This window comes from Chironomus tepperi, unplaced genomic scaffold, assembly GCF_022539635.2.
Source record: "Chironomus tepperi strain 1889 unplaced genomic scaffold, CSIRO-AGI_Ctep_v1 contig_73, whole genome shotgun sequence".
NCBI lineage: Eukaryota > Metazoa > Arthropoda > Insecta > Diptera > Chironomidae > Chironomus > Chironomus tepperi.
The window spans coordinates 1,638,809-1,661,936 of record NW_027226195.1 but is presented as its reverse complement, the minus strand read 5'-3'; the positions used below and the strand labels follow the sequence as shown (position 1 = coordinate 1,661,936).

The 23,128-nt window shown below is 34.4% G+C and overlaps 3 protein-coding genes and 1 non-coding gene across 4 annotated transcripts in view; 1 reads left to right on the top strand and 3 right to left on the bottom strand.

Moving 5' to 3' along the window:
• Positions 1–7,824, bottom strand: part of Pdfr (Pigment-dispersing factor receptor) — a 37,063-nt gene extending 29,239 nt beyond the window's left edge. The window contains exon 1 of the mRNA XM_070653730.1: positions 7,413–7,824. The gene's annotated coding sequence lies outside the window, so the exon portion shown is untranslated. The remainder of the gene's footprint in view (positions 1–7,412) is intronic.
• Positions 7,825–13,267: 5,443 nt separating this feature from the next.
• TRNAR-CCU (transfer RNA arginine (anticodon CCU)) lies at positions 13,268–13,340 on the bottom strand. The gene has a single exon. It is a non-coding gene; the product is annotated as a tRNA-Arg (tRNA).
• A 4,719-nt stretch (positions 13,341–18,059) lies between these two features.
• Positions 18,060–21,974, bottom strand: rb (adaptor related protein complex 3 subunit ruby). Its single transcript, XM_070653735.1, has 4 exons — positions 21,773–21,974; positions 21,391–21,505; positions 20,778–21,325; positions 18,060–20,691 (listed from the first exon to the last, which is right to left on the bottom strand). Exons 2-4 carry the CDS (start codon positions 21,470–21,472, stop codon positions 18,178–18,180), a joined length of 3,144 nt encoding a protein of 1,047 aa, XP_070509836.1. The 5' UTR covers positions 21,473–21,505; positions 21,773–21,974; the 3' UTR covers positions 18,060–18,177.
• Positions 21,975–22,382: 408 nt separating this feature from the next.
• On the top strand, positions 22,383–23,072 carry LOC139100883 (protein SREK1IP1-like). Its single transcript, XM_070653649.1, has 2 exons — positions 22,383–22,512; positions 22,596–23,072. The coding sequence occupies exons 1-2, from the start codon at positions 22,456–22,458 to the stop codon at positions 23,043–23,045; spliced, it is 507 nt and encodes a 168-aa protein (XP_070509750.1). The 5' UTR covers positions 22,383–22,455; the 3' UTR covers positions 23,046–23,072.
• The last annotated feature ends 56 nt before the right edge of the window (positions 23,073–23,128 follow it).

Below are 23,128 nucleotides of genomic sequence, written 5' to 3'. Positions count from 1 at the left end.
AACCGCAAATGATACTTATTTTGAATAGCCCGAAAAGCACAATGCGACAAACCAGACTTTTAGCCTTAAAAATCGGTCGATATCAGCCGTCACGGTGCTGCCAGAGGAACTTTGCCCTATCAAACTTGATGTGCTGTTCTGGTATTTTCGTTCTAGTTCGTTCACCTTTACACTCAGGCATAGCAAAATGTCAAACTAGCAAAAGCTCAAAGGTCCTAAAACTATCGCAATAATATGTAAATTTTAGGAATTTATAATTTTACAACCCAAATCATTAAACAGACCTTAACAAAAAGCTCCAAAAATACAATAAGCTATAATAAGCTTTTCTATTTTTCAAATTTCATTAACAGTAATTCAATGATCTTTTTGACGTAAAGTATTAAGTACTTTTATACTTTTGAAGTGGAATTCCACCAACAAATGTTGAATAACACCCTTAACTACAAAAAATCCTTTAAATAAAATTTATAGATTGCTTTGAATTTTAATTTAAAAGATCCTTTTTTGCTTGGATGAAGGGATTGTTTGGAAGTTATGTAACGCATACAGATGAGCATCTAACCCCACCAATGCCCTTCAGTTTACAAGTTTATGACGGAGTGCAAATCTTGGTTCATGATTTTGTTACAAAACGATATGATCCAGGGGATGACTTAAGGCTTACTGATTTAATTATTGGAACCATCCTACGACTTGAAGAATAGGTTGCTACAAAGGGCCTTCCATCTGACTTTATTGATGATCAAATCACAAAGCTTGGGGATATATTGCTTTGATCCAAAAACTAATGCAGAGTAGCTGTGGATAGACCGCTTCAAATGGAAGCCAGTGACAGAGTCATATTTAGGATACGTCTACCTTAGCAGTCCAAAAGTTGGTTAAGAGCTTCTCTACTTGAATTTACCAGTTCAGTATATTCACAAGTGTTCTTTGCTTACACTGCCATCCGAGCATGCTTTTTGTCTGCTAGGTCTAGAGAGTTTATAGATCGCAATTGATCTCTAAAACCATTAAGAATGTAAGCAAGTAAGAAAGGCATCTAAAAACGCAGTTACGTAAACTGCCCAACGAACCCTTAAAATAATTTAAATTTGAAAAAAATTCACGGAAAGCAAAAAAGAGGAAAAAAAAGCCATTAAATAATTAAGATGCATGCAATTTTGTGATGGAATAAATTAAATTTTTTGCAGCATAAATTGGATCAGACGAATTATAAGCTTTACATTAAAAGCACTAACTAGCAATATTCAATTAAATTTCTATCGATTTCCTTCAGCACACCCCAAAAATAATATTTCAAGTTACACAACATTGTTGCTTAAATTTTTCATGCAATTCAGCGATCATATGTGTCGATTTCACGTCAACAATGCATGTAGACATCCTGAATGTCTATAAATAAATACGAAAAATACAATTTTTTTCTTTCCATCACAGATTATTTTTTCATAAAGCTTACGAGTCGTCAGATTAGACATTAAATGTTTTGGAAACTTTTTCGTCTCAAGTAAGACAGATAAGAAGAATCAGGAACGAGTCGCAAAACCTAAATTTAATTTTTTGTTTATATCCATTTTTTCCATTTGACATTGTCGCACGTGATTTTCAATGTCCTGTGCAGTCGCGACCTTTCTAGAAAGTTTTCTTCTTATTCTTTGCTCTTCCTGTTCAATTATTTATTGTCAGTTCCACTTCATTACAGATTAGTGACAGGATTGGAGGAGGGGTCGGAAGTTTGGTGATTGTTGTGATGTTTAGCAGGCTGATGTTTGGATTCGAATGAAGAAACATTCAAAATTGAGGAGGTTTTTGGAGTCTTTTAATCTTGAGTAACTTCTTTAAACGAACAGGACGAAGTCAGTTTTGATAAATTTATCTCAATTATGGATTTATGTAATTTCGAATTAATGCTTGAAATTAAAATTGGGGACTAAATATCTGTAAATTTACATTACTTTTACGAATGATTTGTTCTCAATTTTTGACTTCCCAAAAATCTTGTTCCTTACAAATTGAATGATTATTTGAATTAATCAATAGTATGATAAATTAATGTCTTATTTTCAACAGTAAGGAAGCATTGGGATATGATAAAATTTGGGTTACAGTAATTCTCAAGACAATGTCTCAATTCAGCTCATGAGGGGAACTCATGGAGCTTTTGAGATCCTCTAACGAATTGATTTATTAATGTCAAATGGAAGCTGGCTAAGCTACCGTTTCGAGTGACTAAAATAAAGAAGGCTCCACCACGAAACTTTTAAAGTCTCGCTAAATTTCTTTTATCAACGCTAAATGAAAATCGACTAAATTTGGCGTCCATATGGTTTTTATGCATCTTCATTTGTGTCACTAGGGAGTGACAGAGTACAAGACGATAGTTTGGCCAGTTAGGCCATATGGGTCAGAGTCTTGGAATATGACTGCTGCTAACGAACAATCAATTGGCGTTTTTAAGAGACGCTCTTTAAAGATGTTGACGAATTAGAGTGAAAAGGCTTTGATGGGCTAGACATGATACTAGAAGGCCTATCAGATCAGAAGGCCTTTCAATATAGTCATGCTTTGTCGGAACTGTATCCTAGTTAAACATAAATGACATATAATATGACAAAATATCAAATCGAATTTGAAATCACAACCCCTAATTATAATGCATTTCATCTCCCCTCATGAGGACATAAAAGTAAATCCATCATTCATAAAAACTGAATAAATTCATGTCAAAATACAATGACAGGTCTTTATTCGATACGAGGGATGTGCAATTTTTTTACAGACATTTTCTACATGAATAAGTTCATTTGAAGTTCAAGATGTAAGGAATTTCAGCTACAGTCAAAACAAACATGAAATTTGAATTTTATATTTTTAAATAAAAAGTCACGCTGAATTTGTGAGGCTTGAATATATTTTTATCTGTGTTTATCAAATCAGGAGCAGTAAGTAATGTAGAATAAATTGAATTACGTACACAAATTTGATTTTATTCTTCATATCAGCTGAATATAACAGCATCGATACATTTTCATATTAAACTTTTTTCCGTTTCTTTTTTAAAGCAAGCGAGTTAGTTTGTGAATAGATAAAAATCGATAGCTGCATTTGATATACATATTGTAATAGATTGGTAATAGAGCATTTAGATGCTTTCAATCAATTTTTCAATTATTCATCATCAACTGAACTGATGCTTGAATAAAATCAATCAACTGAAAATTTGAATGAATAGGAATCAAGGGTGTGAAACTTGATTTGTTGATTTTGATTGTTTTTTGGCGACTTTTAATGTTTTTTTTGACAATTTTGAATGTTTTTTGGCCATTTTTAATGTTTTTTGGTCACTTTTAATGTTTTTGGACATTTTTGAATGTTTTTTGACCATTTTTAATGTTTTTTAGTGAATTTTGATTGTTTTTCATGTTTTGTTATAGAATTTTGATTGTTTTTGATAATTTTTGACAATTATTGGATCATTTTTGACATTTAATGTTAAATTTTGAAAGTTTATGATGTTTTTGATGATCTATTGCTGATTTTTGACAGTTTTTGGTCATTTATTGCTGAATATTGACTGTTTTTAGCAAATTTTTGAATGTTTTCGAGGATTTAATTTAGTTTTGATAGTTTTTGGTTGAATTTTGATTGTTTTTGTATAGTTTTACCAACTTTTTGATGATTTTTGACAAATTTTTAATGTTTTTCAGACAATTTCAAGAGATTTATGAATCTAATTAAGCATATTATCAGCCCAGTACCAAACATGTTACTTCAGACTACAACAGTATCATCCCTTTCATAATCTATCAACTCTAAAATAGAATTTAATTGAAAAATTTCCTATTTTAACATTTTCCCACGAAAAAAAGCACTTCCATAATTGACTAACAGTGACACCAAATTAATTAAAAATTTTCCCATTTTCAAAAATGGTTTAACATAGTCAATTTGTCTTCATCTGCTGTGCCTGTTGCTCTACTCACATATCTCACATGTTCTCCGAAACGCTTGCTATTATCACTCATTTTATGTACCTCGTATAGTAAAAGTAATGTAAATAGAATTTTTTTTTAGATTATTTATCACATCCACTAGAAGCACGTTCACTCAAAATTTAATTTGTTCATCATACGCCACATAATATTGGATGGTTCAATTTTAGTTGGGTAAATAAGCGATTGTAAATCATGAAAGTAAACAATAAATTTTGTAACAGACATGGTTAATTATCAAGTCGTTGTGCTTCATCGTGCTCCAGAAAATTTTAGATAAATATTTGTAATAATTTAGTTGGGAAAATTGATAATTAGTCAATATTTCTAAGAATGTGGATGCCTTTAAGCATCACTTTAATATGTCAAGCACCCTAAAATATTCCAATGTGATGCAGGCACACTTAAATGTAACAGCCATGACATGATTTCCACACAAATTAAAACAAAAGACCCAAAATTAAATTCCTTTGACCTTTTTTTGTGGTGTGATTTTCACACACGCACACGTACAGCTTTTGCATGAATGGCTTTCTCTTTAATGTTAATGCATGTATTTTTGGTCTGTGCTAAATTCAGACCTTTGTATTGTATCAAAAGTCATTCTATCAGAGCTTGAAGTCAGCTCGTATTTTGTATGGAAAAGTCGATTCAAGTCGACTCGACTTCCAGCTCTGGATTCTCTCACAGATCGAGATTGAAGTGCCTTCAGCCCAACACTACGTGCAGTTACACAACACATCACTGAAACCCTTCTCCAACATTACAATTTGATACAGACCTGCAATACATAAAAGAATGTCATAGCATATCCCAAGAAAAGCTACAATTTTCCCAACAGATTCATCACATTCAAGAAAAAAGTAAATAAATGTGCAATTATGATTCAACAAGAATTCTTCCTGTATCTTAAACATTTTCCGTCTTCAACTACATCTCTAAAGCATTTTCCTATCTTCAAGGTAGACATTCCATCTTATGAAATAGATTAAAGATAATTTACCATAATTCAAAATTAATTTAGCGATGTAAAATTAATTTAAAATTAGTTAAACTTGATTTAGGGCAATTTTGCCCCGAGCGACACAAATGATGAAGGCTCCGTCATGGTCCACTATGAAGTTTTTAAGGCTCTTCTGTTGGCATCAACTGAAACTTGTCTCCATACAGCATTTATATGATTGTCTATAGAGACTGATTGGTGCTCATAAAACAACTTTGACGGAGCTTTCTCATCATTTGTGCTGCTCGAGACTACTTGTCAAAAGCATGCAAAATTAAATTCCGCAGCCAATTAGGCTAGAAATATTAGACCATTTTTGAGTGAACTTTTATTAAAAAAGTTCATATTTACCCTCATAGCGATGTTCTTAATACGATATACCAAGATACTCTTATACAAAAATGATGCTGTTTTTAACGGTCATAATTAAATTTGAATTTTTTTAGTAAGCACTAACACTATGAAAGGAAATTGTGGAAATTTGATTAAGCTTAGGAAAAACAGGAGAATTTTAAATGCTTCAAATTACACTAATCCAACTAGCAACAGATAAAAAACCAAGTATACATTAGTATACTCAATTCCGTATGGTCGAGTAAACTCCGTACAGGAATATCAATGCATATTGGACCAACTCCTGGAAGTAAAACTTAGTAGAAAATTGTTTTTGTTTATTGAGAATGCTTTATGAAATTTTATTTTATTGACAGGATATTGAGCACGTGCTGATATTGAGAAATTAGATTCCAGCTGACCTTTTCCTTTCCTTATGGATTTTTTGTGTTAGTAAGATTTATAGGAAAATAATAATAATCTAGGACAAATCTTGACTAAACGATTTACACAAAGGTATGTATGCCCGAGCAGCATATATCGGCAAATTGATGCAATATTCGGGTACCAGGCTTGTGTGACTTTGGCATGGTGTGTCAGATTAGGTTTAATTACGTCAGAGTCAAGCTGGTCTGGGTCTGGATTTTTGACCAACTAACCGGAGTCGTACAAAGATTGACTTTAGATAGGAATTGAACTCATGTCAAAAATCAGATCAATCTTCAGATTTTCGGTATATTGCCCTAACACTCGGTCACATAGACCTAACCTTAGCCTTTTCAGATTCGCATACGTATGGCTCTATATCCCCAATTCCACTCTCCTCCGACACAAAAATCATAATTTTTTGTATTTTATAAACTAACTTTAAATCAGAACTAGCCTCTACAGACCAGCACACAAAAGAATGACGAACATATGAAAAATATGAACAGAAAATCATAAATTTATCAATGAATGATTTAACTTCAAGATAATTCTTCAAAATCAGCACAACCACACTTCACATTAAAAGTAAATAACTATTTTCTTTAAAAATAGGTTGACATCTAGTAGGAAGTTGCGATAAAGAAAGATATAGTGGGTTGACACGACTTATCTCTTTGAAAACATTCTTTGAGAACATTCTTAATTTTATTAATAGAAACTTTTTAAGATCAAATAATTGAAATAGTTCCGTATTTAGTAACTTAGACACAAACTGGGGGCTATCACTTATTAAGAAGAAGTTTGGGTTCAGGAGGTACAATAATCAAAAAAATTAATTTTTTTCAAATTCTAATCCAGTGTCAAACTTAATTTGGGTGTGCGTGCACCAATTTTAGTGATAAGACCGAAACCGCACGCAACATGCGGTTAATGGTATTTCTAAAAATATCAGCTATGTCTATTGATTCTTTAACGTATGAAATAATTCGCCAGATCCCCCCGCTTATACCTATTACCAACAAGTTTATAATGGGATCTGGGAACCACTTCTTAGATAACATTACTGCCTATAGCCCCAAAGTAAGGCTGTGAGCCGCAAATTCATATTATTCGAAAAAGGTCAAGAAAATATTCCTTCTACCGAGTCTCGAACCCATGACCGCAGGGTCGGGTATTGCAATAATTACTTATGTACCAAAGCACTATACCATTCCGCCACCTAGCCACTTTGACCCAATTTTTTGTACATGCTGTACGTTCATATAAATTCAATAACCACAGTAAATACATCCCTAAACTTCTGGAGTGTCTAACACTTGATAAAATAAACCACAAAACAGCAATTTTGCCAAAATAATCCCCAAAAACAAATTAATTGATAAAAATCCACAATGACTTTGATTCCTGGTTCTTATCAATTCGTCGAGCTACTGAATAACCACAACATGTCAATAATTTATTCATTGTATATACTTAAAGCCAATTATTTCCAAAATATTGTAAATAAATCCTTTTTTAAGTCGATCGATTCACAAAAAAAGGAAGGCATCACTTGTCATGAAAAGTTAATTCCATTTAACAATTTCACGCTCAAATTATTTCACTTTTAATTATTTATCCTCATAAATCCACAAGCTTTATTCCTTTCACACCTTTTTTCACTTCCTTTAATATTTCATCAATTTTGTGTCTTTTTTTTTGGGCAAATTAATTCCTTTAACTTTTTTTAAATATTCCATTAATTTTCATTATATTCACAATATTCATTCCGACTTTATCTGTTACTGTATATTAAGGAAACCACAAAGGCAGATGAATAATAATTACGATGCTAACGCGGTCGAAGGTAAGAACAAACTGAATGACATTGACTATTTTTTGTAAGATAATATAGCTGCCACATTATGACTATATCTCGTTAGGTATGTAACTGATATTCATTCTCTCACTGTCGTGTGCATTGGCACTAAGTCATAAGAAATTAAATAAATACGACACAATAAAATAAGATAACGTCTGTGACTTTAAACTTTTATAAAAAAATATAAAATCAAATTTAGGTTTAAATTTTTTACGTCTTGTACCGGTGACATCGCCGAAAGAACTGAATTGTGAACTTGAGAAAAAAAAACTTGTGGATTTTACGGTAAACAAAAAAATCTCTGTTATGATGCTTATTGCCATGCGCTGGAAGATGTTTTGATTTTTTTTTATTTGAGTATATCCAATGCTGGCTGTACGTATCGGCAATAAAAACAGAGAATTTCAATCATATGTTTAGCTTATCCATGTGCTTTTTTCATATATAAAGGAGATTGTAGCATGCACATGTCAGTAAACTTTATACTAATTGACATGGACATCGTTTGTCTGATGCAAATGTGATGAGGAACGAGAAACTTTTTTGTTCATGAATCATTTGACACTTTTTTTTGTTGTAAGTTTATAGGAAGTGAGTAATTAATTTATTGACTTTGTCGGTGTTGGAAATTGATTTAGATGCAGACACTTGTGATGGTTAATATGGAAAATCAGCGAATATGCCGCAGTGGCGTAGTAGCTAGAGTGTCGGCCAATTGATCCTAACGACACGAGTTCGATCCTTGGGAAAATCAAGTCAAATTCGAGTGGTTTTTCCGTTGTTCTAGTCACGTCAACTCGATTTGTGTGATTCGCGACACATAAATTGTGGTTAGATACATTGTATTGTAGCCTGGGTTATGCAATATGCAGAGTTGAGAAATCAATCATCCCTACAATTAACAACCAAAGTATGTCTTGTTGGAAAGTCTTAACCGAAACCACATTTGGTATAGGGATCATTGCATTTCTAATTGTGCACTAGTTTAGAGTCACATTATGCCAGAATCACACAGTGTCAGAGTCTTAACATGACAGAGCTTTAACATGCCAGAGCATACCATGCCTGAGTAACACCATGTCAGAGTCACGCCATGTCAGAGTCACACCATGCCAGATTCACACCATGCCAGATTCACACCATGTCAGAGTCACGCCATGCCAGAGTCACACCATGTCAGAGTCACACAATGTCAGAGTCACACCATGTCAGAGTCACACCATGTCAGAGTCACATCATGTCAGAGTCACACCATGTCAGAGACACATCATGTCAGATGAGCCAATATGAACTGACTTGTGCTGTTCAGGCAATAACTTTAAATCTATAAATGCCTCAAAATTACTATTATTTAATTTTCTAATAATTAGTTTAAAGTCACTCTTATAAACTATGAATGATGCACATCAATGCTCTTCAAAAAAAGAAAGTCAAAGTAATTAAAATTATAAACATTTAAATGACGACACAGCAAAAACTTCATAAGAAGGATGATAAACAAGTCTAAGTTTGAAATAGTTATGAAATCAAGATTTAACTAATTAAAGCAAATAACGTCATTCCAACAAAATTTTGTGTTTATTTCCTCTATGCTTCATATCCAGACAAAAGAATACAAAAAATCACATTTGAGATACAGAAAAAATCATTCAAATTCAAATATGCTTCTGTTGCCATTAGCTGCTGTACATATGTAGCATAAACATGATGTAAAACATTTATTTTGCTTATCTCGAGATAGCGAACGGAGGTGGGGAAATTATGCTTGTTTAGTTATGCAATGTGAACAACTATTGAATCAGTTTGTTATAAGCTATAAGATTCATGTAACCTACATGATTAAGTTGTGGTTTAATAGAATTTTTCTCCTCACATTCAATCGGAATCTTTAGAAAAGTCTGTGAATAGAAACTGCATAAAAAATTCACGATTTAATTTCATTACGCAAACTATTTCTTTTGTACAGCTAAACAAACTTTCGCGTTGATGCTGATGATGTCGTTAAAAGCAATTTGAATCCTTTTTACAGTCTGTGCATCAGTGGTTAACAATCTGAGTGCCGCGGCACTTCAGTAAGGTTTCCCGAAGTCTCGCACCAAGACCGAGATCAAGACCGAAGTCGAGACCCGAAGTCGAAGCCGAGACGGAGACCGAAGCCGAGACGAAGACCGAAAGTCGAGACGGAGACCGAAAGTCGAGACGGAGACCGAAGACGAGATGGAGACCGAAGACGAGATGGAGACCGAAGTCGAGACGAAGACCGAAGTCGAGACGAAGACCGAAGCCGAGATGGAGACCGAAGTCGAGACGGAGACCGAAGTCGAGACGGAGACCGAAGTCGAGACGGAGACCGAAAGTCGAGACGAAGACCGAAAGTCGAGACGAAGACCGAAGTCGAGACGAAGACCGAAGTCGAGACGAAGACCGAAGTCGTGACGAAGACTGAAGTCGAGACGAAGTTCGAAGTCGAGACGAAGACCGAAGTCGAGATCGGAGACCGAAGTCGTCGAGATCGGAGACCGAAGCCGAGAACGAAGACCGAAGCCGAGACGAAAACCGAAGCTGAGACGGAGAAGACCGAAGCCGAGACGAAGATGACCAAAGATGAAACGGAGAAGACCGAAGCCGAGACTAAGACTACCCGGAACATCAGGAACCCTAACCGCACTAGTCTATCGTGTGTCTTCGGTCGGAGCTTACCATCAATACGTGTGCCACAGAAAACAAAAAGTTGCCCACCACTGCACTCCCTTAATGTGAGCTGGAAAATTAACTTTTTCTTCCTCGTATTCAATTTTTGGTTTCTTTTGTGTCACTGTGGTAAGTTGGTGCTGAATGAAAAGAATGAAAAATTACAATACAAGATTTTAATTTATGAAACTGATTGTTAAGGAATAAAAAGGCAAATTTTAAGTTTCAAAAGTCACAGCTCAAAAGTTTGATGTAGGCGATGAATTTGATTCTTAGAAGAAAAAGTGATTCACACGTGATTCTGGGGCTTGTTAATTAAATATGCATATGCAATTAACTTTAATTTTAGAATATTTTTGTGGTTTAATAGTTCGTTTTCATGTAAAGCAGTCATTAAATTGACAATTTTAGATATGTTACACCTCTTTGTAACATAATATGTGTTTTGCTAATTTGCTAATTGTATATTCAGCCGCATTTAAGGCTGCACACTTATTACATAACGAATAAGAAGAAATGAACGAGTCTGTGTTTTGTTACAGCCGTACGCAGTAACCCATCATCTTTAGTAAATAGGACATGAAACAAGAGCTCAATGCTATTTTCAGAAAGGCATACGCAGTAGAAAGAAGGTGAAAGTGTGGACTCAGACTTATGTGAAATTGGTAATTGTACCCTCTAATTAGTCATGAATATTGTATAGTGATTATATGCACGTTCCTTGAATGGAAGTATCAAAAGGTTAAGAAATTCCGTCGAAGAAGCTAAAGGTGTCTTGATAGCTCTGTTGAGATTGTGTGGGTCAGAAATGATTGTGTTCAATTTGGACTTCCGGGTTCAAATCTCACCATCATCGGTAGTGACTCGATCATCAGAAGTTTAGATACTTTATCTTCTATAGAGCAGTTTTGCTGCTAATCCCTGACATTTTTGTATTAATTAAACAATCGGCATCTGATGGGAATCGAACCCACGTCTTTTAATAAGAAAGATCATGTTGACTAGCAACTCAACCACAGGGGCTTTACTTTTGGATAGACAGATTTGTCTTTATATGGCTCGATATCCTAAACATCACACCCTAACGGTCAAATGGACTGGTTTTAGGTGCCGTAGTGGCATTTCTGTGCCATGAAAACATACTCTTTGCTTGTTAGGGACACTAATGAAAATGCTAGGATATAAAGTTATCTAAATTTCCATATTTGATTGCTCATTTTTGAAAATAGCTCGTTATTCTGTAACATAATAAGGGAACGCCCCCTTAGGTCTAAAGAACAGGTATAAAAGTCTAACCCTTTATTCCCGTAGTTAACAGTTAAATTTTCAATTCCCATTACATAAATGAAGGATAGCCTTGACTGATTCAAATTAAAATATGCAAATCCAAAACATCAAACAAGATTCTATGCTCCAATTCTCCAATTCTAGAATCAACACAAAACAGCCATTCCATCAAACGAAATTTTTCTTCTTTTCTAATTTCATCAAGAAAGCCAAACCTCAAGGTTGTGGATTTTCCAATTCTTAATGAAGAAAAACCACCAAAAAATAAGAAATAAGAATCAAGTTCACAGGATGGAATATTGAGAAAGGTTAGGTAAGCATGAAGCTTTTCATCACCATTCAAAAGACTCTTGAGGATGGAATTTAATTAAATGATGAGAACATTCGTTTGAATGAAAATCAAAAAAAATCATCAAAAAGGAAGTAAAATGTAAGATTCAAATCGAGGGTCTTTTATGGTTCAGTGATACGGTACGAACGGAATCGAAATTTAAAGAAATTACTCAACGAACGTAATTGGATGTTTGCATGCATGATTATGTTAAAGGACATTAAGCTACTCAAGCATTTACAATCGTATTGATGCTAAGCTACCCAATCGAAATCCTGTAAAATGGCTCATAAATAATCTGTTGATATTTCTAGAGTTTAAACAGCATGTCATCTGATAACAAATATTGTCGTGTGTCGTAAATATGTTTTTGGAATATTTCTGAGAAGAGTTGATGTCCGTGCTGTGTTGGATGATTTGGCTGTCTGCATGCCTTCATGTATGTCTTTTCTTAATTCTAACCATAACCTAGAAACTTTCTCTTGTGAAGTATAAAGATTTCATACAAAATTGATCAAAAATCAGAAACTTTCTCTTGTGAAGTATAAAGATTTCATACAAAATTGTTCAAAAAATCAGAAACTTTCTCTTGTGAAGTATAAAGATTTCATACAAAAATTCCTAAAAATTGCAATTCAAGGTAAATGTTCGAATCTCATCAAATTCTTCATCATTTCCTGCACTTTACCCGAGCCACACAAATCGGTTAATCAATCCAAAATCCAACACCAGACCACCATGACTCTGGCATGGTGCCAGATTCAAATCAAATATTATTAAGCATTAAACAAGGCATGAAACTCAAAAACAGACTTCTTCATCATCGTAAATAGAATCAGGTAAATCCTAATTATCATATCCAAACATAACACGCAGAATCAAGTACATGTGATGAGATTTCGTCACTTTAAATAATTACAAAGCGTGTTAATATCAATAAAAGATAAGCAGTGCTTAATAAGAAATTTGAATTCGCTTGTGTGAATTTTAAAACCAAAACATTCATTATCTATACAGTCTATGTATTTATTAACATGGCACTGTGTAACCTTTGAAGTTTATTTTGAAGAATTAAATATGGCAATAAGTCAAGAAGTGTGTGGTTTATTACTGTATAATTATGTAATAGCGTAATATGAGTATTTTAATTAAGGAACTTCCAAAATTAAGTAGTATTTCATGATACTGTCATGGAGACTGTTAAGGTCTACAATCCAAGAACAAAATGTGCTGAATCTCGGGAAGCTTTCAATTAAATCCCGGGATTAAAAATTCTTATAAGGGATTGTACTGCAGATGCAAAAAAAACAATAATTGGCAAAAAAATTATCTTCAAGAACCCATAGTGGGATTCGAACCCACGATCTAAAGCTTAGGAAGCTTACGCGTTAGCCACTACGCCATATGGGCTTGTTTAAATATTTGGATAAAAACCTTATATAAATCTGACTCAGATTATCTGAGTGTGACTTTCTCAAAAACGACCGTTAAATTTTTTCAAAAATATTTTTTTCCGTAATATTCAAATCTTTTTTAACCGTTACTTTTAATTTTCTTCGTAACATTTTTATTTTAAAATAAGTTGAGCTCGAAATGTTCGAAATGTTCGAATTTTTCGACAATTTAATGTCGAATCTAATGTCTCTGATATAAATTATTTTCGAACTACACACTGTGTAAGCTAAGTCATCATAATGCAGCGAATTCAGTCGCTTGGAACTAAAATAAGATTAATAATCCCGAAAATCACAAAATGTTTACTAGGACAACATTAAGTGACCACTTCGATAAGGCACGAAGTTGCCTAGACGGAACCTTTCACCAAATTGTGTCGCTTGGTATTTCCTTTGACCAAGTTTGATCAATAATCCCGAACAACACACGTCGCTGTATTAATTGTAAGACACTAAGTTACCCTTACGACTCCGTGACGGTGTTAATTTAGTCCCGTGGATTGTGGTATTCAGGTAGCATACTTCCTTCAATAACCATGTAGATCAATTTCGATTCATGATTCCTCTTTAGATGTCAATTAATGCTGCCCGTACCCCTGACAATCTCTATGTAATTTCCAAGTGCAACAATGTCTCTACGGACAATATCCTTTCTAAGAGTTCTTCAGCAAGTTACAAGCTTACAAGGTTGTAAAATCCAGAATCTTCGTCCATAGGAAATGTTCAAAGAACCTTCAGCTTTACATAATCCAAAAGGCAAAGATTCCTTAAAAAATCTTACAAAACTTACAAAGTAAAAGCATTTACAGCTTTTTATTGAAAAACTCATGTCTCAGATCCCATTGTTCTCAAAAAGTTTCTGATTACACATTTATGACGACATTTTGCAGCTGTAAACTTCATTCCTTCTTTATAGGTATTCACCAATTGTTTCGCATTTAGAATTATTTTTCCTTTTGTTTTGTATTAAAAAGCAGCAAAATGTTAACAGTTGAAAGTTTTGCACACAGACTTAATGCTCGCAAGTAGGAACGACTGAGGATTAACAATAGAAAAAAATGGAATTTATCTTGCATAATGGAATATTTATGAATAAACAGCACAGAGAAGTGTTATTAATAGTGTAAAACAGTGGTTTTGGGATCAACATGAGAATTATGAGTCATGAATAAAAGAAGGTAGTGGGTTTAGTTGAGGAGCTGTTAATCTCTGCAGAGCATTTGGATGGTAAATCCACCGTATATGTTGGCGTTCCGTATAAAGTATCGGAAAATTTGCTTGAACATCTCGATGCGGATCAATTTTCGAAATTAAGGGTCTAGAAGCTGGTAGCTGAATTGACAACTGCAGCTGACTACTGGCAAAGTCCACTCCACTTGTTCAGCCGTCAACACCTTAACATCGACTTCACGACCGCATTTTGCTTCTTACACGAGACGCACATCATAATCGCAGTAGTATCACTTCGTCGTAGATTTGAGGGCAAAAATCTAAAAAGGATGAGGTTGTTCTGACGTCAATGACGTATTAAGGAGGAGGGTCCAAATGTCCTTGCTTAAAGCGGTCACACCTAAAATTGCCAATAGAATCTTACATTTGAACAGTGAAATTCAGTGTCGATGCCATGCCCTTTTAATCCCTTTCTCCCCTCTTCCTTACTCCCCTCCCCCTTCACTCCGTTTCCCTCTTTTCCTTCATTTCCTTTCTGTCATTCCACTCCCTTCCAACCCCATTCCCTTCCAACCTATCCTTCTATATCACTCTTTTTCAACCTCTTTCCCCCTTTACCCCCTTTTTGAAGCACCACTTCCCCTCCTCTTTCTTAAACATTTATGCTTTGAACCACCTTCTTCTCCTCTGGATTAACCCCCTACCAGACCTCATCTTGAAGACTGTCTCCAATATCTACCTTTGCACGAACTGTTCATTACTCTCCAAAATTCAACTCCAATTCCCTTCTAGTTTCCCAAATTGCTATTAGAAACCGTTAATGAGCTAATTAATCAAATCAACTAATCAGCAAATTGATTGACAATAAACTATCCCAAACTAGATGGGTTGGAAACCACAGAATTATCAGATAATATGACCTTCCATCAATTGTTAAATGAATATTGGATCTAAATATATAAAAAAAAAGTTTACATCTCAATTTCCACACGAGTTGAGGTTATATCTATTATAGCATTTTCTATAACATTATTCTGATGCTCATATATTTATTGTTGTAATAATAATAGTCTAGATATTGCATCAATCATGAAGTCAATTGCATTTTATACATTCTTGAATATTAACATTATGGATTATGAATCTGTCATGCAGGGTTGGGATGTTGGTGCTGTTTAGGGGACAAAAGATTGTACTTCTCTACAACCAACCTGGGTAACCAGTAATCATCCAAAGACCTGGTTGTACACTTGAGACTTAGTCTTTAGGACTCTTCAGCATTTTGGGGACGGTTTCTTAACCTATCCGAGTTACACTAACCTTAACCTCACCGCAGTCCTAGGATTCCAAGGATAGGGTTGTATATAGGGGTCCGAATGACGGATATCCGTACCGTCCGTTACCGGTAATTACCGGTAAATATCCGTTACCGTCAAATCCCGATTACCGGTAATTTTCGGACCCCTAGTTGTATAGGGTATCTTAGAACAAGGATAGTCCTTACCAGGGTAGGTTAGGGTAGGGTAACTCGGTTAGGTTAGGGTAGGGTAGCTCGGGTAGGTTATGGTAGGGTAACTCGGTTAGTATAAAGTAATAGTATAGAACTGGAAAATTGGAATTAAGGCATTACCCCGAGTAGTAAAAGTGGGTTAATCGATCAAAAATGCGGGCCAAGGCCAGCTTGACTCTGACTTGGTGTTGAATTCGGTTTAAATTCGACTTCAAACCAGAATCATTCCAAGCCACATCAGCCAGCTGCCGGATGTCGAATCGATTAATCAGTTTGTTCAATTCAGCTACTAGCAAGCTATGCCATGGTGACCAACCCTGTCACCATTCACTCAAATACTTCAAATACAAACATCAAAACTGCACTTCCATCCATTGTGTCTATTTGAATAAAGAATTTATTAATAAAAAGGTAATGATGATGGTGGAAACGATTTCTGTTGTATACATTCTTGAATAATTGTAATGATTACGTCAAATAATGTTCGAATATTATTGAGAATAATGCACAAAAGCATCTGCAGTGAATCAACAATTTTTTCATTACAATTCGAAGCTGATTATTTTGCGAGGATTGCGGAATTATATAGAGAGGAACTCTTTATATGCTTAATATTATTGGTAATATATCTCGTGATTGGTTATTTCCGATATAGAATTAATAAGGATGCTGGATGTGAACATTGCAAACATTGTTGTTGTAAGGAATAACTAGATTAGGACCGTACACTGTCCCAGTGGTGTGCCTTAGCTGTGCAGGAAAACAGAGTTGGCAAGCTTCTACTGGATGTCTGCAAAGAAAAAGTCAAGACCGTCTCTAAATGGAAGTTTACAAACTTTACTGGATCATAATATTACAAGAGTATTCGGAACCTAGAACAAGAATATAGTAATGAACAGCCTGTAATCTAAAGTAAGTCGAGAATAAATCTAGCTAGTCTACTCGATAAGATCCAGATCAGTGATTTTTAAACTTTACAGCACTTAACTAAGCTTTTGATCATTAGAATTTAAAAGACACATCCGCTGTAGTGCATAATATGTTAACCTCGTACGATTATAACCCAGGTACGATCCCATAGAACAGTCTAGACATATTCGAGTCCTTGTCCATTGTTCTTAGCTATTGGATTCATTCCCAACTGGATTCAAGTGTGTATTGTCTTCACAAGCTAAGCTTTAAGTGCTAAAACTTTTGTCAGCAAAGCCACAAAAATTAATCAAATGAAATGAATATTATCAGAGTAATAAGTAAGTGTTGATGTAACTGATCTGTACATAATGGATATAATTTCAATTAAATACAAAACTTAGCAGATATTCAAATACTAGAAATATAAGCTTTTGTGTTACGAAATCATATTTTTCCATTCCTAGATTTTTTTCAATTTTTAGACATTCTATAATCGTCGGATGTTGCCATGAATAAGACATCATGTAGGAGTTAATGACACAGTCATTGAAATATTGTCAAAAAGTTTCGGAAACAGCTTTTTATTCGAATGAGCATAAAAAAATGTTTTATGATAAAAATGTCGAGAGCTTTTATTGACTTTTGGGTGAACTTTGTGAAGCACAAGATACATAAAAGTATTTATATGAGGATTATCTGTTGTAAATGCTTGAGTAAGCAACGGAATGGCAGCTTTTTTATTTGATGATTCTTCTACTTGATACAATGAAATGGACTGGTAATGTATGGAAGTGTAAATTAATGTTTAACGGATTTTCGAAATTCAAATTTTAAAACATTTGTATGGTTTTGGGATTTTCGAAGCATTCGTATGGTTTTGGATATTTCAATGCATTTGTATGGTTTTGAACTTCTTCAATTCTGAAACATTTGAGCAGCTTTCATTTTTGAATCCTAAATAACCGTTAAATTTGTAGCTTTTAAAAATCATTTGAACTGTTTTAGCTTTTGAATTCTCAATAACCGTTAAATTTGTAACTTTTAAAAACCTGAAAATAAGCATTAAAATCCACCAAATCAAAATTTATAATTGCATAAATGTTTTTATTAAGTGCATAATAGTGATTAAAAAGTTACAGAAATAGTTAATATAGATAATAATTTCATGAATATAATAATAATTTCGTCTGTAAAAAAAAACTTAAATCTTTTTAATTGCGTCTCTAATCTCATTAACTAAAATAGATCCAACGACAACTTTCTCACAGTTTACAGTCACGGATGCTAAGCGATTATCATCTTGCAATAAAATTGAAATCAATACGAGACTCTTTGAGTTCATTGTCTGTCCGGAGAACAGTAAAAGATCATCAGCATCAGCAAATGGAATCGATGCAACATTTGCAATCTCATAAATTTTCATCTGTAAGTTTCGCTTTTCACACAATTCAGCCTTTAATGTCACTTTACACGTTGATTCCGTCATTCCACGTAATTTATTTCTTTCTTCCTTAAACATCGTATCCGGCAATGTAACACTTCGCATTAATTCACCCATCGGTGGCTTAATTGTCACTTTACTAATTCCAGCCGATGATTTTATCTCGAAATTAGCAGCTTGACTCGAATCATTAAAGTCAATACCGAGAATACCCATCAGCGTTTGTTTCGGCATTAATTGTGATATTGGAGCGAAATCATTCATTGTCATGCCACTGCTGAGACTCTTTGTGCCACATTGAATGTCAAGCAATTCCATATTTCCATGATTAGTAAAATGAAGCTCAATTGAAATCATATTCGATGAGAATAAATGTGGTGCACGCGTATATTTATAAGTTATTCCAAGTCCATAGCCATTAACTTTGTTAAGCAATTCTGTTGATTTCATCGCAATAAAACTCGGACCGACAAGTTCAATGCGATTTGGAAGTGATGATGAAGCTGACGGGGTCATTGGTGTCAAAAAGCCACCAAGTGATGGTGTCATGACATTTCCGGACGGTGCAACATCATCCAAGTCCAACAATAGATCTAAATTCGATTTTTTTGGTGCCGTTTGCTCCACATGCTTAGTCTTGTGATTTGTTACAGGCACAGAATCATCTGATTCAGCCTCACTTTCAGATTCCGATGAACTTGATGAACTATCACTGTCACTGTCTTCTGTATCCATATTATTATTATTCTCAGCTTGATTCTTAACAGTTTTTGTCTTTTTCTTGTCATCCTTTTCACTCTCACTCTCACTGGATGATGACGATGAGCTTTCCGAGCTTGATGACTCCTCCTCTGACTCACTTTCCGAATAAAATGACTTCTTACTCGAATCCTTCTTACCATGCTGAGTGGATTTACCTCTCGTGTCAGAACGAACACTTGTAGATGTCTCATGACTTGGAGATTCAACATTTCTAACAGTCGTATCAGGTGCTGTTGATGGAAAGTCTGGTAATGGTTGATAGCCATTTACACGCATGTTTAAGTAATGAGACATTGAGCCAAGTTGATAGCTTTCACGTCCTGTATATTTACTTTCTAATTGTGGTGCTGGCTTTGTTGCCAGGAAAATTCTTTTTGCATTTTTAAACAGCACAGAATTTGGATTTTTTGTAAATATAAAAGGCTTTAAGAATCTAGCACGATCACGAATGTCATAATTGATGTCATAACGTGCCAGATTAAAGACATGTTGACACAAAAGCTCAGTTTGTTCAGGATTATTAAAGAATAATTTAACAGCAAGATTCAAAACTTGTAGCTTAACGCTATTCTCCTCATCCACAAATGATTTTGCCATTTTACGAAGTACATCCGGTGCTATTTTCGGTACGTGTTCATTATATTCACCAATAAGCCATAAAATTGATGCACGAGCAGCAGGAACAGTAATAAAGTCTAACAATTTCGACATTTGAGTGATGATTCTTTTATGTTCGGTATTTTGTGACTGCAGTAGCTTTTTGATTACAACGACAGACTCAGCAACAACATATTCATTATGATTTGATAGCAAATGAACCAATCCACTTAAGCAAGTCTCGGTCACTTCATTAATTGTTGCTGCACATCGTCCAATTGCTTGAATTGTTGCAGCAACAAATTCCTTATCATTACTGTTTATATAAGTCTGGAATTCACGTAAAATAATTGCAATGCTTGCTTCGTTAGCCAGATTAGTCATGATATCCAATTTCAGTAATTTAATGTGCGTTGGATCGCAAGTACGAACAAAAAATGATTTCAAATAGATATCAAAAATTGCTTTACGACTTAAAGTCATCGATGCGATGCAAGTCAAAACAATACTTTGAACTTCTGTGTGACTTCTAAGCAGTCTAATTAGAGCTTTAGCAACAATTACAACATCATTTCTTGGTGCGACATGATGATAAAGTTGTGCAACAGCCATAACGACAGCAGCATTTCTACTTTGTAGTAAAGGCTTCGTTTGACGTAATAAAAGTCTATGATCGCTATCTAATGTATAAGTTGGCTTCTTGAATGACTTTTCACTGTCGGAACTGCCATCATAAAATGGCTTGTCTTCTTGATCGCTAATTACTTCCTCGAGATTCGGATCTGTGAATTGAGTGCGAGCATATCTTGTTAACATGTTAATAATGAGCACTTGTCCCCATTCATCGACATCAATTAGGAGATTGCAAAGTTTTCGATAATTTTTGTGAATCAAGTCGATTCTCTCGGGACAGACCTGTTGAATATAAAGTTTGGAGATTAATAATTGATAATTTAGTGACTTTATATTGCTCATAGAGTCAATAAATCCAATATATTTACCTCTTCAAATGCCATAACAGCAGATCCAACAACAAGAGTCGTTCTATCCGATAAAAGCTTCTCAATGACTGTTATAAGTTCTTCTTTTTGTTCCGGGTCAAGATTGTATAATTTGGGTATGGCATGAGCTGCTGTTTTTCTCACATAAGGACTCATATCCTGTGCTGAATCCTTAATAGCCAACATAACAATTGGAATGATGAGTGATACACGAATGCTTGACAATACTCGAAGTGCACTAGCACGAATTAATTGATTTGGGTCTTTTAAAGCACGTTGAAATGTAGAAATTGATAGCAAAGCGAGATCTTGTTGCTCTTCAGCATAACGTACGAGATAGACGTAGACAAGCTTCTTAACTTCAATATTCTTCGAAACGACGTTCTTTACGACAGCTGGAAATAGGTCAGATGCATCTTTTCCTTTTGCAATCATTCCAATTATCCTTTTCATAGCTTCTAATTTTAAGCTGTCCTTATTACTGTCAAGCATTTGCTTTAAATCGTCATGTTTCTTGTAACTTTGAAATATGCTACCCGACGCTGGATCTAAATATAATAAAGACTGAAAAATAAGAGAAAAATTCCAACTCAACAAAATTTTAAGTTCTTACCATAAACGTCGGTGTCGATGCTATTAGCATACGATGAGCGTCCAGGTAATTGTCCAGTAATTGCTGCTGGTCCTGATAACATTTTTGTTCTTACTGTTGACAGTTTGCTTCCTTTCTGTTAATTATTTGAATTTTATTTATTATTAAGTAAGAAATTTTTAGAGTCTCAGAATATATTAGGTAGGATGACTAGTCAAAAGATCGAAAGATGAATTAATCGACAGACTGAGATTTTTCAGATAAGATTTTAATGAAAAACTTAGTTTAAACTGGATCTGAACCTGGATTGTTTGCCAAATATGATAAGCTTATTACTACACTAGTCTATTATTTGATGGAATTTCGAATCTCAGATAATTTGACTTATCACCAATCTAGAAACCTTTGTAACTTCCGATGAAAAATATTGAACAAGATTTTAAATCAGTTCCTGGGTTTATTTCACTATTTTCACAATTTAACTAACAAGGCTACTTTGATTAAACGCGATTTAACTTTGTCATTTCATTAAAAACTGTGTCTTATTCACATAAATTGATTTAAATATCGGAACTTGGAATTTTTGCACTTTTGTCAATAGAGGGAGTCTGTGGTCTGAATAAAGTGGGCTTTAATATGAATTACTCAATGTTTCGTTAAGAATTTCTTTAATTTCTGTAGATTTGACTTGCAATTCTAGTTACTTGAATGTTGGTTATGAACTGTATGCAGTTTAGTTTAAGAAAATTGAACTGTAACTAAATTTTCCGTTAAATAATTATTTTCAAATTGAAGACCCCCAAAAAATAAACCAAATCCGTGTCGTTAATGAAACCTTCTAAGAATCTATTACTCAATATTCAGTGGGTAAGTATGCATACTTCCTATCAAATCCTCTATATTAAGTAAAATATCTACTGCTGAGAACATAATTACAACAGTTCGCCTCTATTTTCTGTCAAAAACAGCAAAAGTTTCTAAAACACCGCATTCTGTAACTTTCCACAGGATCAGTTTTAAAAAAGTAAACAATAACAAACGTCAATTTTCTGTAAATCTGTAAAAATAAATTAACTTTCTATCAAAATGGACATGTTTGGAGCTGATAAACGTGACAATCGCTTAGGATGTAAAAAGTGCGGTGTAAGTAACTGAAAAAATTTAAAAAAGCAGCATAAAATAATTCAAAAACATAAATTTCATTAATTTTGTTCACATTCTTTCAGTTCCAAGGACATTTGACGTTCCAATGCCGCAATGTCATCCCAAATGACCCAACAAGAAAGCCTATTATCGCCGGCCAAGAGTCCAGTAGCGAAGAAGAGGAATTTATCAGTCCACTAAAAAGACTAGACCAAATGGAACGTGAACAGGCAATTGAGAAGCAAAGGAAGGCACATGAGGAACAAAAGAACAAACTAGAGAAACAAAAGCAGGACAAGGCAAAGCGAAAGAGGAGAAAATCCAGCAGTTCATCATCATCATCAAGTGATTCATCGTCCAGTAGCAGCAGCAGCTCGTCAAGCAGTTCCTCATCTTCGTCCAGCTCATCATCCAGTTCAACATCCAGTAGTTCATCAGACGACCACAAAAAGAAGAAAAGGAAGCGAAAACACAGCAGTAATAAAAAGAGGAAATCCAAAAAGTCTCAGAAAAAGAGGAAGCATAGGAAATAAAGCATAACGTCCAATAAAAATTTAAATTCGCGCATTTATATCTGTACACTTTCCATCCCTTCATTTCAAAACAACAACTGTAA

Bases quoted from the DNA above. Each gene is read 5' to 3' on its own strand.
- LOC139100883 (XM_070653649.1), top strand. From the start codon at position 22,456: ATGGACATGTTTGGAGCTGATAAACGTGACAATCGCTTAGGATGTAAA. The intron at 22,513-22,595 runs GTAAGTAACTGA...ACATTCTTTCAG, and splicing joins TAGGATGTAAAAAGTGCGGT to TTCCAAGGACATTTGACGTT.
- rb (XM_070653735.1), bottom strand. From the start codon at position 21,472: ATGTTATCAGGACCAGCAGCAATTACTGGACAATTACCTGGACGCTCA. The intron at 21,326-21,390 runs GTAAGAACTTAA...TATTATATTTAG, and splicing joins CATCGACACCGACGTTTATG to ATCCAGCGTCGGGTAGCATA. The intron at 20,692-20,777 runs GTAAATATATTG...TATATTCAACAG, and splicing joins CTGTTATGGCATTTGAAGAG to GTCTGTCCCGAGAGAATCGA.